The sequence below is a fragment of the Acipenser ruthenus genome, chromosome 24 (genome assembly GCF_902713425.1).
Source record: "Acipenser ruthenus chromosome 24, fAciRut3.2 maternal haplotype, whole genome shotgun sequence".
NCBI lineage: Eukaryota > Metazoa > Chordata > Actinopteri > Acipenseriformes > Acipenseridae > Acipenser > Acipenser ruthenus.
This window is the reverse complement of record NC_081212.1, coordinates 2,979,986-2,994,299: the sequence shown is the minus strand read 5'-3', so window position 1 is coordinate 2,994,299 and position 14,314 is coordinate 2,979,986. Positions and strand designations below refer to the sequence as shown.

Here is a 14,314-nt window from a genome sequence, read left to right as displayed (position 1 = left end):
TTTATTTGGTGACTTCATAATTTATTGCAATGACATCACGGGTCCCGCCCTCTGATTGGCTCATCAGACTTCCTGATAGTAAGGTCGCGCTGTTTGAAGGAGGAGGGATCTTGCAACACTGTTACTCAGCCCAATGTGAAACCGAGGAGGTATCGTGATATTAAAACGAGGGGACTCTTTTAAACAGAGTAATCCCCGCCAGCCCGCTGTAACAAGAAAGAGCACACCCTAAAAAGTGTAGCCACTTGGAACCAGACCATCAGGCTTCAGCAAAAAGGATTTAACCCGCGTGTGTGCTATTTAAAGAAGAGCCCCGAATGACTGCAGTGTTGTCGAAGATAAGACACTTTGGAAAACACGTCGACAGTACTTTACTGTCGCTTTGACATATAGGTAAGTGCAGCGCGCGTTTTGCTTTATTGTGGTGAAAAGGTGTGCCGAAATATAGTCGGCTGAGCCCGTGTAAACCGTGCCATTCGTTTAAGGTAAACTATACATAAATAAATAAAGTTGAAAGTCAAGTTTGTCTTCATAAATAGATTCGATTTTTATTGATACGCGTCTCAATTACACAAATAAATGCGTAGCGTGGCATTTCGCTGTCCCGTTTGATACCAGATGAATAGAGACACACACGCACGCACACTGCAGTACGACACTTTGGAAAGCAAATTCTGCTCAGTCTCAGAATATTGAGGGGAACCTCGTGGCTGTTTGGCACTGAAGCCAAAAATAGCCTGGCATGTGTTATTGAGACTGGAACTCCTGCTATATATATATATACTACAGGGGCTCAGTATCTACCACCGTGTCATTGCTTAGTAATGCAGTAAATATGACCTGGTGTTTTTTGTGTAGGGTTGCATTTCAGTGCATTTTAAACCCACATGTTTAGATATGTATATATGTACAGTAGTCAGCATTATACAGCTTACTGTTCCGACATCCCATTGCAGTACCGCAGTACTGTGCAGTATATAGGGTGTGCTTTTTTCTGTCTTGAATTTATCTGTGAAATAATTGTTAATAGTGTTTCCATATCACTGTACTGTGCTGTCGCAGACACATACAGTTAAACAAGCTCGGCTGGCATCTGATGGCACGAAGTTCCCCATCTGTACTTTATTTTTTGCCAACTTGGTTCTTTGTAACGGACACACCCTATCCGCCGTCGCCGCGTTTGTATTTTTCCGTGCTAGTGGGCCCCGTGGCACGGAGCGCATCTTTGAGAGCTCGCAAGCGGCACTCCCAGACTCTGAGCTGGAATACCGAAAAGTGAAAGAGCAGAAACAACTTTGTTCACCTAAAATTCTAGTAGTATTTGTCAACAGTTTGATCCATTCCTGGTTTTACTAGGAGTTCAATAAGACACACCTGAGCTTGTTACCTATACACCAGGGCTAATCAAGCTTGTAGTAAAGCCTGGAATGGATGAAACTGCTACGCAAGAGGAGTCTTATTCCCATCCCTAGCCACTATCCTGGGGTACGTGTAGATATTGTACACCATAGAACCTCTTCCTTGATCTTCCTGTACTGTATATGTGCTGTGTACAATACTGGGTCCTTTTAGTTCTTTGCATGGTGTGTTTTAAGCAAATAATAGTGTGCAAATTCAGTATGTAAGGCTGTTAAAGTTTGTTTCTGATACTGAAGTACTCCATGCTTTACAGTAAGTAACCGATCGGAGTACATCACTGGATATAGCTTTTCTATCCAGTGTGTTTTCAGCAGATGCCTCGGATTGGAGTCGTCAGAGTCATTAAGTCAATAGTCACTCTGCTGATATATAGAACTCCATTGTGACGCTCGGCTAATTCTAACGTGAAGATTCTCAGTCAGATGATTCTTTAATTACTATGGCAGTGTTATCTACAGCACAGTCCCAGCTGCTGTGTTCATGGGAGCCTCAGCTGGAACAGACTGGACACAGACTCTGCTTGGGTTTTGAAATGCAGAGCCAGCACTGCCGATCCCTCGGAGAGCCGGTCAGCTTTCGTTTTCTGAAAGGAGCACTTGCACACGTTTCAAAAGCCAAGATCCCTCTCGCTTTAGCACCGTTTCACTACCCTGGCGATCATTGTGAAGCTGAAGTCTTTGTTTGGGTGGTTTGAACACGACTCTGTTCCCTTTGTGTGTCTGTGTCTGGGCACAATGGAGGCATTCAGGCTTTACATAGAGAGCATTGCTACACAACACGTAAACTATGAAATAGCATGGAACTCCAGTGGGGGGAAGTACAGAATACATTGCCGTCATTCTGAGCTTAGGGGACCCCCCCACCCATACACAAGTGACTGATGAGGCGTCATTACCAGATCACATACAATTGAAGAAGTTCCCAAAACTTCCCATGGGCTATAATGCTTAAGAGGTTCCATATTAGAACATTTCGCTCTCATTGGATATCCCACACAGTAGCCAGGGTTAGCAGCTAGCACTGGTTCTGTGCCGGGTGTACTATTAAAATGACAAGTAGTGTAAGCATTCAGTCTCTGAACCGTGCACACTTCTCACAGTATGAATGGATTTCACCTGTAGTCCTTTTATTAGGAGCCGTTCCAGGGATGGACTCCCATTGCATAGCAGTTTGAATCCATGCCTTGTTTTTCTTGAGTTTGATGAGACACACCTGAGCTTGTTACCAGTACGCCGAAGCTAACCAAGCTCGTAGTAAAACCTGGAACCTGTGTTCACGCAGCTCTAGGGGATGGATCATTTATTTAACAGGGCTACTGGAAACACAGTTCCCGGGTCTGCTGTTTTTTCCAAGGCCGCCCAGAGGACACACCTGCCTTATATCCGTGCCAGATCAGCATGGCTGTGTTGACACATGCTGACGGGACAGGGCAGCACAACTATACAGACCCTGCAGTGTATAGGGGCAGCTTCCAGGAGGAGCTTCGTCACCCTGCAGTCGCACAGGGACTGTGGCAGCTAGCAGAGAACAGCCCGGTTGGTGGTTCAGGGATACCCAGTGAACGAGTCGAGTCGCATGTAGAAGAGGCGCTGTGTGTGTGTGAGCTGAGAATGGAGGATCCAGGGGTTATGCTTGTGTGTGTCTTTTGTTCTTCATATATTACTGAATACATCTTATGAGCGCTGATAATGTCACTTGTAAAAACTCAGGAAGATGCAAAGACCTTCTTTGGTGATCAGTCTGACCATGAAAAAAAAAATCTGAAATCTCAATTTGAAACAGCAGAAAGTTTAATCCAAGCTCCCTGATGATGACTATGACACAGGGGTACCGCGTACCTGTGTCATACCGCTTCACCCTCCCTTCTCCTCCCATCTATCTGCCATGTCTCTAATTTAAAAGTGTTGCAGTTCATGCACGGTGCCTTTTTCAACAGCGGTGATATTTCAAGCTGAATCAGTCATTGAGTGCTGTGTGCACTTTTATTAATTTCCGTTCTCGGCCCAGGATCCTGTTTTCAGCTCTTGCTGAAAGCATAGGTCTGCTTAGGGGAGAATTGAGAAAGCTTGTCTCTTTCTGTTCCAGCGCCGTTATTCTGTGCATCGTTGGGAGGCTGGAGGACAATGCAAATCAGGTGGTTATCTGTGTAAATATTTGAGGCTGTTCATTCTGAATTCAGTAGTTAAACCTGGTTCTGCTGTGCAGTAAAGACACAGAGGACTTTCATCTTTTTGAAGTTTGACCTCTTTAGTAAAAATGAATACAAAAGCAACTGGCTCAGCCAAGGCTTGAACAGACAAGCAACAGGAAACGTTTAGGCTGCAACAAACCACCTCCAACAGCCAGCCGTGTTTCCAAGCAGAACAGTTAGAGGTAAAAAAGTGCGATTCGTGAGGCGGAAATTGAAAACGCAGAGCTGCTCTAAGAACAATTAAACCCTGCAAGCCTGGGAGAGAAGATGAGACAGTCAGCCTCAAATCCAAACCTTTCCCAGGATTAAAATCCTGAACTTGGGATGACTCGAACAGGAACCCCCAAACAAACGCAGCACAGTGTAGTGATTCACTGACTAGGGAGGGGGTTTCCGTGAAAGGGATTCACAGAAAAGTACAGTGAATTCTCATCAGTTCTGCTGGTAAACTCAAACAGAGGGATGTTGGTTTCTTGCAGAGAAAGTGCATGTTGTCAGACTGCAAGGTCCCCACCTACCCTCTGAATCAGTCCGATCGGGTATATTCACCGGGGTGCTTCTGATGCTTATAGTCTGTGTCGATACAAAACTAGTTAGCACACTGTCATGGACATACAGTAGATTGTTAGAGGCCTCTTCTATGCTTACAATTCAATAATCCCAAAACCAAAAGCTTCCCTAAGGTCTGGCTGTGTGTTCTCCACATGCTTCAGTAAAGGTTTAGTGATTTAATGTGTGGGCTGTGTGTGGGCTGGTGGGAGGAGTGAAATGACATCACATTACAATACAGAGAATCTGAGGTCACTGAAGCTTGTTCAAAGTTTCCAGACTTCCTTCTTGTGTCACATGTAGAGTCACCCCTCTCCCCCACATGTATTTAACAGGACTGATCGCAGTGGTGGTCTGCAGTTTGATCCGTTCCTGGTTTTACGATGAGCTTAACAAGACTGAGTTTGTTACCTATATGCTGTGACTAATCAAGTGTGTAATCAAACCTGGAATGGGTTTTGTTTCCATCCCCGGACTGGGTCATCTTACAATGCAGTTGTTAGGACTTCTCTCACGCCCAAGATGAAATTTAGATGTACTTCATTATCACTGTATGTAAATACCGAGGATTACCCAATACATGAATGATTCAGCTATATAAACATTCTTTCAAAGTCCCAAGGGTAGGTAAATAGGGTTTTAACTTGTGCGAGCAGGAATAAGGGAGTGGCCAACGGATTTCATCACCAATACAAAACCTTGCACTACTGTAAGAAGACAGCTTTGTTATATACGTTCGCATACAAACCGTGGAAATGGACCGAAGCAGCGATTTGTGTGCAAGATCATGAACGAATGAATTTGTTTTCTAAATAAACATTCAGTTTCAAAACCAATAACCATATTATTAAAAAAACAACCTCTTTAGGGATCTGTAATAAGTGCTTACATACATGTATATTATGTAATAATAATATATAACATTCTTCCAGCATGCTGCAGCAAAAGTATCGCATGCTAGCGTTGCTAATCATAATCTACAGCTGTTAAAAGCGTCATGGCTAACGCGTTGCTTTGATTGTGTGCAACCGTTAATTCCACACCCCTTAATAAAGCGGTACCCAGATTTGCGTGGGGTCTCATTTCACTGCGGTGTGTTTGAGCCCCACAGCCCCACAGCCTCACGCTGAAGCGTCCCTGTTTCCACTAGCCTGCGTACATGTGGGCTCCAGGGGCTGCACATTCTTTTGTCTGTGTGTAGGAGTGGAACAGCTGAGGCGATTGTTCCAGCTATTTACATTAGGAATGCTTCGTGCGTTTCATTGGGGCGCGGAGTGTTTAAAGGCAACAGCCTCCTAGAGTCTCCAGGGGTGACTGCTGCTTGGATTGTCATGTTCGGAGCAGTCCTCCAGTACCGCTTACCCTCCGTGATCAAGCTGTTCAGCAACCCACGTGGCTACAGGAAAGTGAAAGCGAGTTGTGCTTTACAGTTACAGTTTTTTCATAAACCTATGCATTTTGCTACTGTGTAAATTACCCGGCACTAATGTAAGTGTGTACAGCACTGAGGCAGGGCAGGAGCGCATGGAGAGGGTTTTTCTTGTGTAAATGTATGTTGTCAATAGTGTGTATTTATTGTAATTCATTAATAAAGTACCGGATGTTCCTGGGAGTGTCTGCCTGCTGTGTGTGATTGCCAGGTGTGGCATCTAATCAGCAGGTAGGTGTGTTCCCGCGGGGAGCTGGGTATAAAGAGGTTCCATTTATTCACCTCAGGGCTGCTGCAAAACCAAAGCCAACTGGGCTAAAGAAATTCGCGGACGTGTGTGTGAGCGGGAGAGACAGAACCGGGCTTGGATACCGAAGAGTGAGTAAACAAGCTGAAACCGCTGACAGCCGGGGGAGTAACCTGAGGTTTGTTTATTATTGAAAAGAGAAATTAGATCCCACCAATGTTTTTGTACACTGTGTTATATGTGATGTGTGGGCTGCTGCTGCTGGTAGTGTCACGTGAGCTGTTCAGTGTGTTGATGTGTAAATAAATCCTGTTCGCCTGCGGGGGGCGTATCAACTTCCACCTCCGTCTCGCTCTCCTGCCTGTCACTCAGCAGCAAATGCACGCACCTACACGGCAGACAGCTACCCTGTCACAAGCATGAATCCCCTGTATCTTTCTAAACAAGGGGTTTAGGGGAGCTCCCTAATAGAAGCTGAATCTCAAAACTGTAATTGTGCGAATATAGTGATCGTTACACCTGTGTATAATGGTATTTAAAACAGGATTCATTCATCTGACTTTTGACCTATCTGCTCTTACTCTGGTCCCTGCAGTCGCATACGCGACGGGCTGCTGTATTGTATTGTAACGGAGGTCTATATTGTATCATAGAGACCTGCATATTGTGATACGTGTCGTATTGTTGCTCCCCTAGTTCTGAGTATGAAACTTTGCATCCAATATCCACGATCAGACTGACCACACAAGAAAGCAGCGTTGAGTAATGAATGAACCGTGACCCGTGCAGATTATTCTGGTGTTTGTGGCTGCAGTCATAAAAAGATAATAAAAATTTCTATTCTACTAAATTGTTAGCAACTTTTTTTTTCTTTCTTCAACTAGTTATATTCGTGCAAGTTTCTAAAGCTGCAGTTTCTGAAATGTAAATGTTTCTAAAAAAAGAAAGACAGTGGCCACATTGCTGTTTAGAGAGAGAGAGAGAGAATAATATATATGGGTCAGAATATATTCCCACACAATAATACGTCTTGAGTTGGTTTTGAGTAGTCCCCATTTTTTTGTTTTTGTTCTGCTGACGAGATGAAGTTAGAAATGTGTATGTCCAGGTCTTTCAGGGTGCTGGTGAAATTCTCTCGTTCCTTCCACTGAACGCAGATACGACATTGTGAGGTTTATGTTTGTTTAAATTCTTCTGCCGTTGGTGTGAATCTCATTTCCATATCTCTGTTTTGAATGGAGCCTGTTACTGTCCTCTTTGCAGTGCTTGTTTTGAGAAGTGATAAATATGGCAGCTGTTGCCATAAAGTAGCCCAGGCAGGCCGGCAGTCCACCACTGAAGACGTTGGTGACGTAGGAAGGAGTCTAATAAGAAAAATATTAGTCACGTTAGTATGATGGGGAAACGGATTAGTCACTCTCGCAGGACAGGAAAGTACGTCTGTCTAGAAGCAGTTAGAATCACTCCAATGCTTGTTGAAGCACGTGGCTGAGGGGCTGGGCACTGCTGCCCAGTTTCATGCCCTGAAGATCACAGGTGTCCTGTGGAGCCTGGAGCAGATTAACAGAGTTTAGAGATTCGGGGAGCGAAGGGGAGCAGGAAGCCGGATCCCAGCTCTCTTCACAATCCCCGGATTGCAGGGATCACACTCTTATCTTCCCCCCTCTGTGACGGGCCCTTCCTCCTGAATGCATGACTAATCTGAGGGCGGTCAGGCGGAGTTTTCTTTAATCTACTCTGATACAATGAGCCTGTCTGAGGATGTGGTGGCAGTCTCCATTGTTTCAGCACGCGGTCACCCTTTTGCTTTAGCTCTTCTGTGCTGAGGAGCAGAGACGCACTCCCAAGCACACCTGGGGTCAATTCCAGGTGTAATCGTGCAGTTCGTAATGAATTGCAATTACAATGGAATTGTAGCTGAGCCCGGGCACACCTGCGTGACTGTGAATGTGATTCAATCATGTCACTGATCGATCACAGCTCACTTACGCATATGTTTGTCATTCGATTTATTGTATTTGACCCCATTTGTTTGAATACAATAGTTATACAGGATGTCTGTGTATTGTAGCAGTGATTATTATTGCTGGTTATTTAGAATAAACAGTAAACATGTTAATGCAGGGAGCTGTTCATCTAATTTATAATTACATATAATTGTAATTACTGCAGCATAATTAACTGGAATTTTATATATCATTTTCTATATATATATATAATTGAGCCCTGGTCTAACTCCAAGGAGTCTGCCCAACTGGTTAAACGCTGGCTGAGGGATTTCATGGCTAGTGTCTTTATTGCATTGATGAAAGCAGTAAAGGCACGAATCCCGTCCTCACAAGCTACTTGCAATATCTTGATATTGTATCGTGCTGATAGAAAGCACAACTAGCCCAAACTTTTATCTACATTCCTTTTGTTTTCTTCGAAGTGTTTGTGATTGAGTGTGTTAGTCATTGGTGATTTATTCAATTGATCTGGAGCAAATAGAAACGTGCATGCATTGAAAGCATGTGATCTGAGAACCTTGCCCTAGATAATAGATAATCCCTTTTTTAATCCTCGAGTTGCATTCAGTCCTGGCACACTGTATAAATGAACTGGGAGATTAGATTAACTGAATCATTTAGAATAGAGAGGTAAATCAATACTGTCGTATCTCCACCCCCTCCCCATGTAAACATCTAAACCATGATCCCAAATACTTTAAGAAACGCACGACCCAGCTGCTAATTTTCCATTCGAAATAATTTAATTTTGTTATGCGATGGGTCAAGGGGAGGGAAGCATACAATGAAAGTAAGCCAAATCAAATGATTAAATACAGATGCCAGGCTTTTCATTAGAGCAGGAAACCGAATGACGGAAAAATAGACTGCATGGGAAACTAAATCTCAGGGTTCTTCAGGACCTCTGTGGAGCGCAGGGGCTGTCTATTCCACTGCCTGTAGCACAGCCAAGGCCCCAGCCAGCGCAGTGATTGATGTGTGAATAGGACCAGATAAGGGGAGCCGTTCCTGGAGCACTGGCCTTCTGAGTTCCTGCAGCTGAGTGGGTGTGCTCTCCTTGAGTCTGGTAGAAGTGAAGTAGTTAAATTTCCTACAGTTTTTTGCACAGTGTGGGATCTGCAATGTGGTCCTGGTTTAACCAGCATAGCCCAGTGAAATACATTTGGGGAAGCAATGCGGTTAAGATGGTAGCAGTCAAACCAGAAAAAAAGCTATATTTAAATCCTTGATTGTGATTTCTTCCTGAGTGCTTTCTTCAGATAGACACTGTTGCAGGTTTGATTTGTAAAACCTTGACAAATAATTTAAACAATTGTGATCAGCTGAAATGTTTATATATTTTTTATATCGATATTTAAAAATTCGAACTAGAACTTTGATCAGTTGGTTCAAGACTAGATTCACTTGATATTTTTGACGGTTTTTATTGCTAATTTTATTGCAGCCTCCCCATCCTGCACCAGTCATGAGGAAGGTAGGTCTGTGATCTGAGCTTTCACAGTGTAGTAACCTGTAACAGTGTGTGTGTGTGCAACTAGAGACTAACGCTTACACATAACGCACCACCTGCAGTCCAGTGCTTTATTAACATGCATTCCAAAATCCAGTCGTCTTTAGTAGAATTTTTAGAATTTAGAATTAGTAGAATTTTTAGAATGCTATTTTGGACAATGAAAATGAGTTCTCAGTTGAGTCCGCGGGCTTGTTTAGTAAAGGTGATCTCAGCAGGTGGGTGGTTGTACTGCAGTAGTCTCTAGATTTATTAAATAATTAAGACCGAGCGGCTCTGTTGCATTTAAACAATTGCCACGACTTCAGCACGCCGGAGAAGGCGCTAGCCGGAACGTTTGTCCGCTTGATGTCTTTTCTGACGCTCCTCACCCGAGCATTCTGAGCCCTCGCTTCAGGAGTACAAAACATGACCGTTGCAGATACGAAGTTATTAATCTGGTTCCCGAGGTCGTTCGGATCATAATAAAAATACATATAAATTGAAGTCCTGTGTTGCTGGGCGTTGTGGTTTGCGTCACACACAGTATGCACATTTGCAAGCCCGTGCACATAGCAGAATCATTTGTACGTGTTCAATAATCTATACTTGGTGCTGATCGAACTAGTTTACCCTCCAGTTACGTTCTCAGTCTCCCAAGATCTCTGACCTGGCCTTCCCTTAAGAAGGGACTGTGGAATCTGGGGGAATCTACTATGTAATCAGAGTCTTATTTCCATCCCTGGAGTTACACAATCGTATGCAGTCGAGTCTCAAAACGACCTTGTTTCGGGGTAGTGTTGAAAAGTCCAGGTACTCTGAATTTAAACCTGGAACCTCCCCTGCCCTTCAGTCCTGAACCTCCCTCCAGCGCACACACACACACAGTTTTGACGCTTGTGGTCTGAGCTGAATTGAGTTCCAGGACTCCAGGCTGGTGTATTGTTAGACCCAGCTCCAGCGCAGTCAGTAAGCTGTTAGACCCAGGTTGCACCAGTCTTGTTAGGCAGGGTCACTGAGCTCCCATCCTGGAGTGCAGTCAGCCTCGCCCTGCCCTGCAGGAGCGTTTCAGGTTCACGTGGCGATTGTGATTAACCGCATGAGGTGGCACTAATGCCCCCTTACCCTCCCCTCCCTGTAGTAACCCAGGGCTGCGTGGGCCGTCGCGAGGGGGCTGAGAATCCGATGTTATCTCTGTGGGAGGAACGGAGGCGATCTGTGAGATTTCACCTACGCTCGTTTCCATGGCAACTGTTTTTAATCTTGTGTGGGGGCTGCTGTACATTCTGATATCTTCTTTGCATTGACCACGAGGTCTCAATCTGGAGCAAAATAGGGGGGAGCAGTTTGCAGAAAGGAGTCTATCTGCAGGAACTTTACAGAAACTGAATAGATCTTGGATCAGGTATGAAAATATCTAATTATTATTATGGCAGGTTTGAACCTTGATTTACCTGTAAGTTTTACAAAAAAAAAAAAAAACACACACACACACAAATTCCTGGTGTTCATTTCAGCTCAGTTTTGTTTAAGTTCCAAGCCCAATGGCTGAACCTGCAGTGCGATGGGACTCTTATTATGAGACTTGACTGTACTGCTTCTTCAAAGCAGGCATTCACAATGCAAATGAGGCTGCTATTTGCATCTGCAAGGATGTGCTTCAGTGAAGCAGCCCTATCCGTTTTGTCTACATATGGATTGCAGAGCCCAGAGAGCATGTGCTGGAGTGCCAGGTGAGCCGCTGACTTTACTGTGACCTCAGGGCAAATCACACGAGCCTGCATGGAAGACTGTGTACTGCACACACTGCATGGAAGAGTGAAGGGTCTAGTCCTTCAGGTTTTAAAACCCACTCCCATGACCTCTTGGATTTCAGCCCCATTCCCACATCACTGATGCAGCTGTTTGTATTTCTTTATTTAGAAACTGGGAGTAGTTACTCACAAGTTCTCATTACCAGGGCTGAGAGGAGGCGCTTTTACAATGGCTCCAAACAACAGAGCAAAGCAGACCCTTAACCCATGCAGTGACGCTGTCTTCTGACTATGGAATGGAAATGCAGGATAAAGGACTACAAATAAAACACGGGTAGATTGTGAGTGCAGTACAGTGGAGGACCAGCGGGGGCACTGTGTACTAGAACTTAAATCTAGAATTGTTCTTCTCTCCATACCTTGCTCTCGTGTGAGTCCCCCGGGGTCACTAGATGTCTTGAGAATCGCTCTTCACATTGTAACAGAACTTGGTGTGGGCATTCCTTAGAGTAACACATTGAGGGCGTTTAGGCTCTCTCTTATGAACTGCTTACTAGCAGTCTTTGTTTGGTTGCTCTGCAGGAGGACAGATGCAGGCGTCTATGTTGGGAATGTCTCTTTTTTTTTTTTTTTTTTTTAAATAGCTGCAGATCGTGCAGCACAGCCCCTTCGGAGCCGGGAATGGCAGCTGCCCCCCCCCCCCCCCCGCCCCAGTCCCTGCTCTGTCCCAGGAGCACGCAGACCACTCCCAGTGTCAACTCCGACACGGAATGCACACAATCCTGGCAATGCTCTGAAGGCCACGCCAGGGGATTGTTTGTAAATTCCAGGATCTCAAATTGGCCGAGTGGAAACTTTTTTTTTTGTTGTTTTGTAATTGGAGCGTGTTTTGCAACGACAGTTTTATTTTTTCCTATGCTGTGAATTCAAACCATTTTAGAAACGAAGAAATATGTTAACTGTGTCTTTGAACTTTTTCCTACTTCATAGAAGTGGATCAGGTTCACCGGGTGTTTTAGTTCAGTTCAGTATACATTTTGCAAGTCTGTTTGGAAAAAGTAAAAAAAATAATAATAATGTTATAGGCAAGATATTCCTTAAGTTTACGTGTGAGCGCTTTAGTGAAAAGGGCTTTATTTATATAATGTTTAGGAACATGAATTTTGTTTTCATGAAACAGAAAGCAGAAAACAAACAACAAAAACACAATTCCCACCGGCCTGCCATCCCAACTTTAGAAACCTCATCCAGCTCACAGCAGTGAGCCAGCGACCTGGAAAGGGTGTCCCTGAAATTCTGGCCGGAGCTGAGCTGCCTTATTAGGCTGATTTCATGAGAGAATTTTCCTGCTCACAGCAGCTGCAGCCTCTCCCACGATCGCTCTCTTATCAGCAGAAACAGATCGGCTCCCTGCCTGCCAGACCCCACCCTTTAACTAGACCAGTCCAGAGACCTACCAAAGCTGCGTGGGGCTGGAAGGGTTAGTGGGGGTTACGTTTATCATATTAAGACGGATAGAACCTTCCCCGTGTGCAGGCCTGTACCCCAGAACAGAATGGGGTTGTTGCACATGGATTCGTACAGCCCAATGCTCAATGCTAAATACTTCAAGTTCTCTTTCTTTAAATGTGGCTTATGGTAGATGCTCATGCTTGTGTTGCCTCACTGTGGACCCATGGGGTCCGGTACATGCAGGCAGTGTGAGTGAGTCACGAAGCGTGTCCAACTTTCACACCCGGGCAGCTTTGTAACTGTTTTGTAGCTGACAAACACGCAGCACGTGTAACCCGATGGTAGGGTTCAATATTTGATGAGGTCGGTTTGTCTTAATTACACTCTGGGCTCTCTGAAGACACACAGCTGCCACCGACTCATGACTAATTCAACAGGATAATTGGAGTTACAGACCGCTGGGTTCAGATAGGCAGCTTTCAGATAGGCCGGCTCTGTGTGTCTGGGGTTTTGGGAGCGTACAGTGTCTGGCGCGTCTGCTTGGATCACCTCATTTTCAGGTTTGTCGATTCAAAGTTTAGGGTTTAGCGGATTGACACAAACGTGACAGCGGGACGTAGGTAAATGTGATCCAGGCCTGATGTAGTTTGCACAGCTGTTTAATGACCTCATGAGAATTCTATATCTGCAGGTGCAGAATAAAACAGGAGGTCGGTTTCTGAGATCTGTAAAATTTCAATAGCAAATCTCGGGGTTAGTCTGTTCCACTTGTGGGATTTCTATGAGCAAAATTGCAAAGCTAGTGTCTCTAGAAAGATCTGTCAGCACAGAGCTGAGCAAACGCAGAGCCCTGCAGCAGACAGGCAGGCACATTCCTGGAGCCTGGAGTGTAAAGCTGTGAAATTCTTGTTCCATACAGAGACTCTGCTGTGCCTTGTCAAGCAGGACTGCTTGTTTTATATATTCATCCCACACCCTGCTTGAGGCCACTTTTCCCTGATTTTACACCTTATGCAGTGTGACCCATTGCAGAGTCTACTGTGAGCTGAATGAGTCACGCCTTTACAGAGTCAGGGAAACCGTGAAGATCATAGCAAACCCAATGCAGATCGGGAGCACAGCGAACTCAAGTTTAAATTATTGATATTGATATTGTTATTGATGCAATTGAGTCCTCTTTAAAACTTGAAAATGCCTCCTAATAGTTCAGTCCAAGAATTCCATTCCACGCTTTGCTACTTCCTCCCCCCTCAAATATAAGCGGGTCGTTACTGGAGTACCAATTACAAACAGCTCGATTTCATGTCTAGTTTTAGGCTGACCTTGCCTTTTATGGGCATGTTCTTTTCTCTGCGAAAGGGAGTGCTAGCTGGTAGTTCTGAGTGGCAAACAGAATATCCTGTTTTTCTTCCACTCGGATCCAGGATTCTGTAAGGGAAAATATCTCCCGTTTCATAAGACAAGTCTCATCCTGTTGGAACTGAGAAACCAGCCCTTTGTTTTTAAGGGATTGGCTGTCCTTGTGTTTTTAGCTTCAGTGCGGTTCAGCTGATTCGGCACTCCCTTTTTCTTTTTTTTTAAATGCAAAGCGAATCTGGCTCGGATTGTAAGATATGGCCTCCCTCTCTTCTGCTCAGGCCAGACTGGAATAAAGTCTGTAAAACACTGGCAGTTCACACACTGAAACAAGAGACTTCCTTCAGCTAAATTAAAATGTCATCTCTACAAATTAAAGAGGAGAATGCAAGGATGGCAATAAGATTCCTGTTGCATAG

General features: G+C 44.5%; 1 protein-coding gene across 4 annotated transcripts in view; it reads left to right on the top strand.

Moving 5' to 3' along the window:
- Positions 1–14,314, top strand: part of LOC117429517 (unconventional myosin-Ic) — a 52,914-nt gene that overhangs the window by 3,864 nt on the left and 34,736 nt on the right. The window contains exon 1 of one of the 4 annotated variants that reach the window (XM_058998009.1): positions 79–393. The exons of 1 other annotated variant lie outside the window; for it this stretch is intronic. Coding sequence is in view for 1 of the 3 variants with exons in the window: in XM_058998008.1 (XP_058853991.1) it covers positions 9,310–9,318 (9 nt within the window). In the remaining 2 variants the exon portion in view is untranslated. Of the gene's footprint in view, positions 1–78; positions 394–5,992; positions 6,014–9,294; positions 9,319–14,314 lie in introns of those variants that run through there. 2 more of the 4 variants (XM_058998011.1, XM_058998008.1) reach the window with 2 other exon arrangements.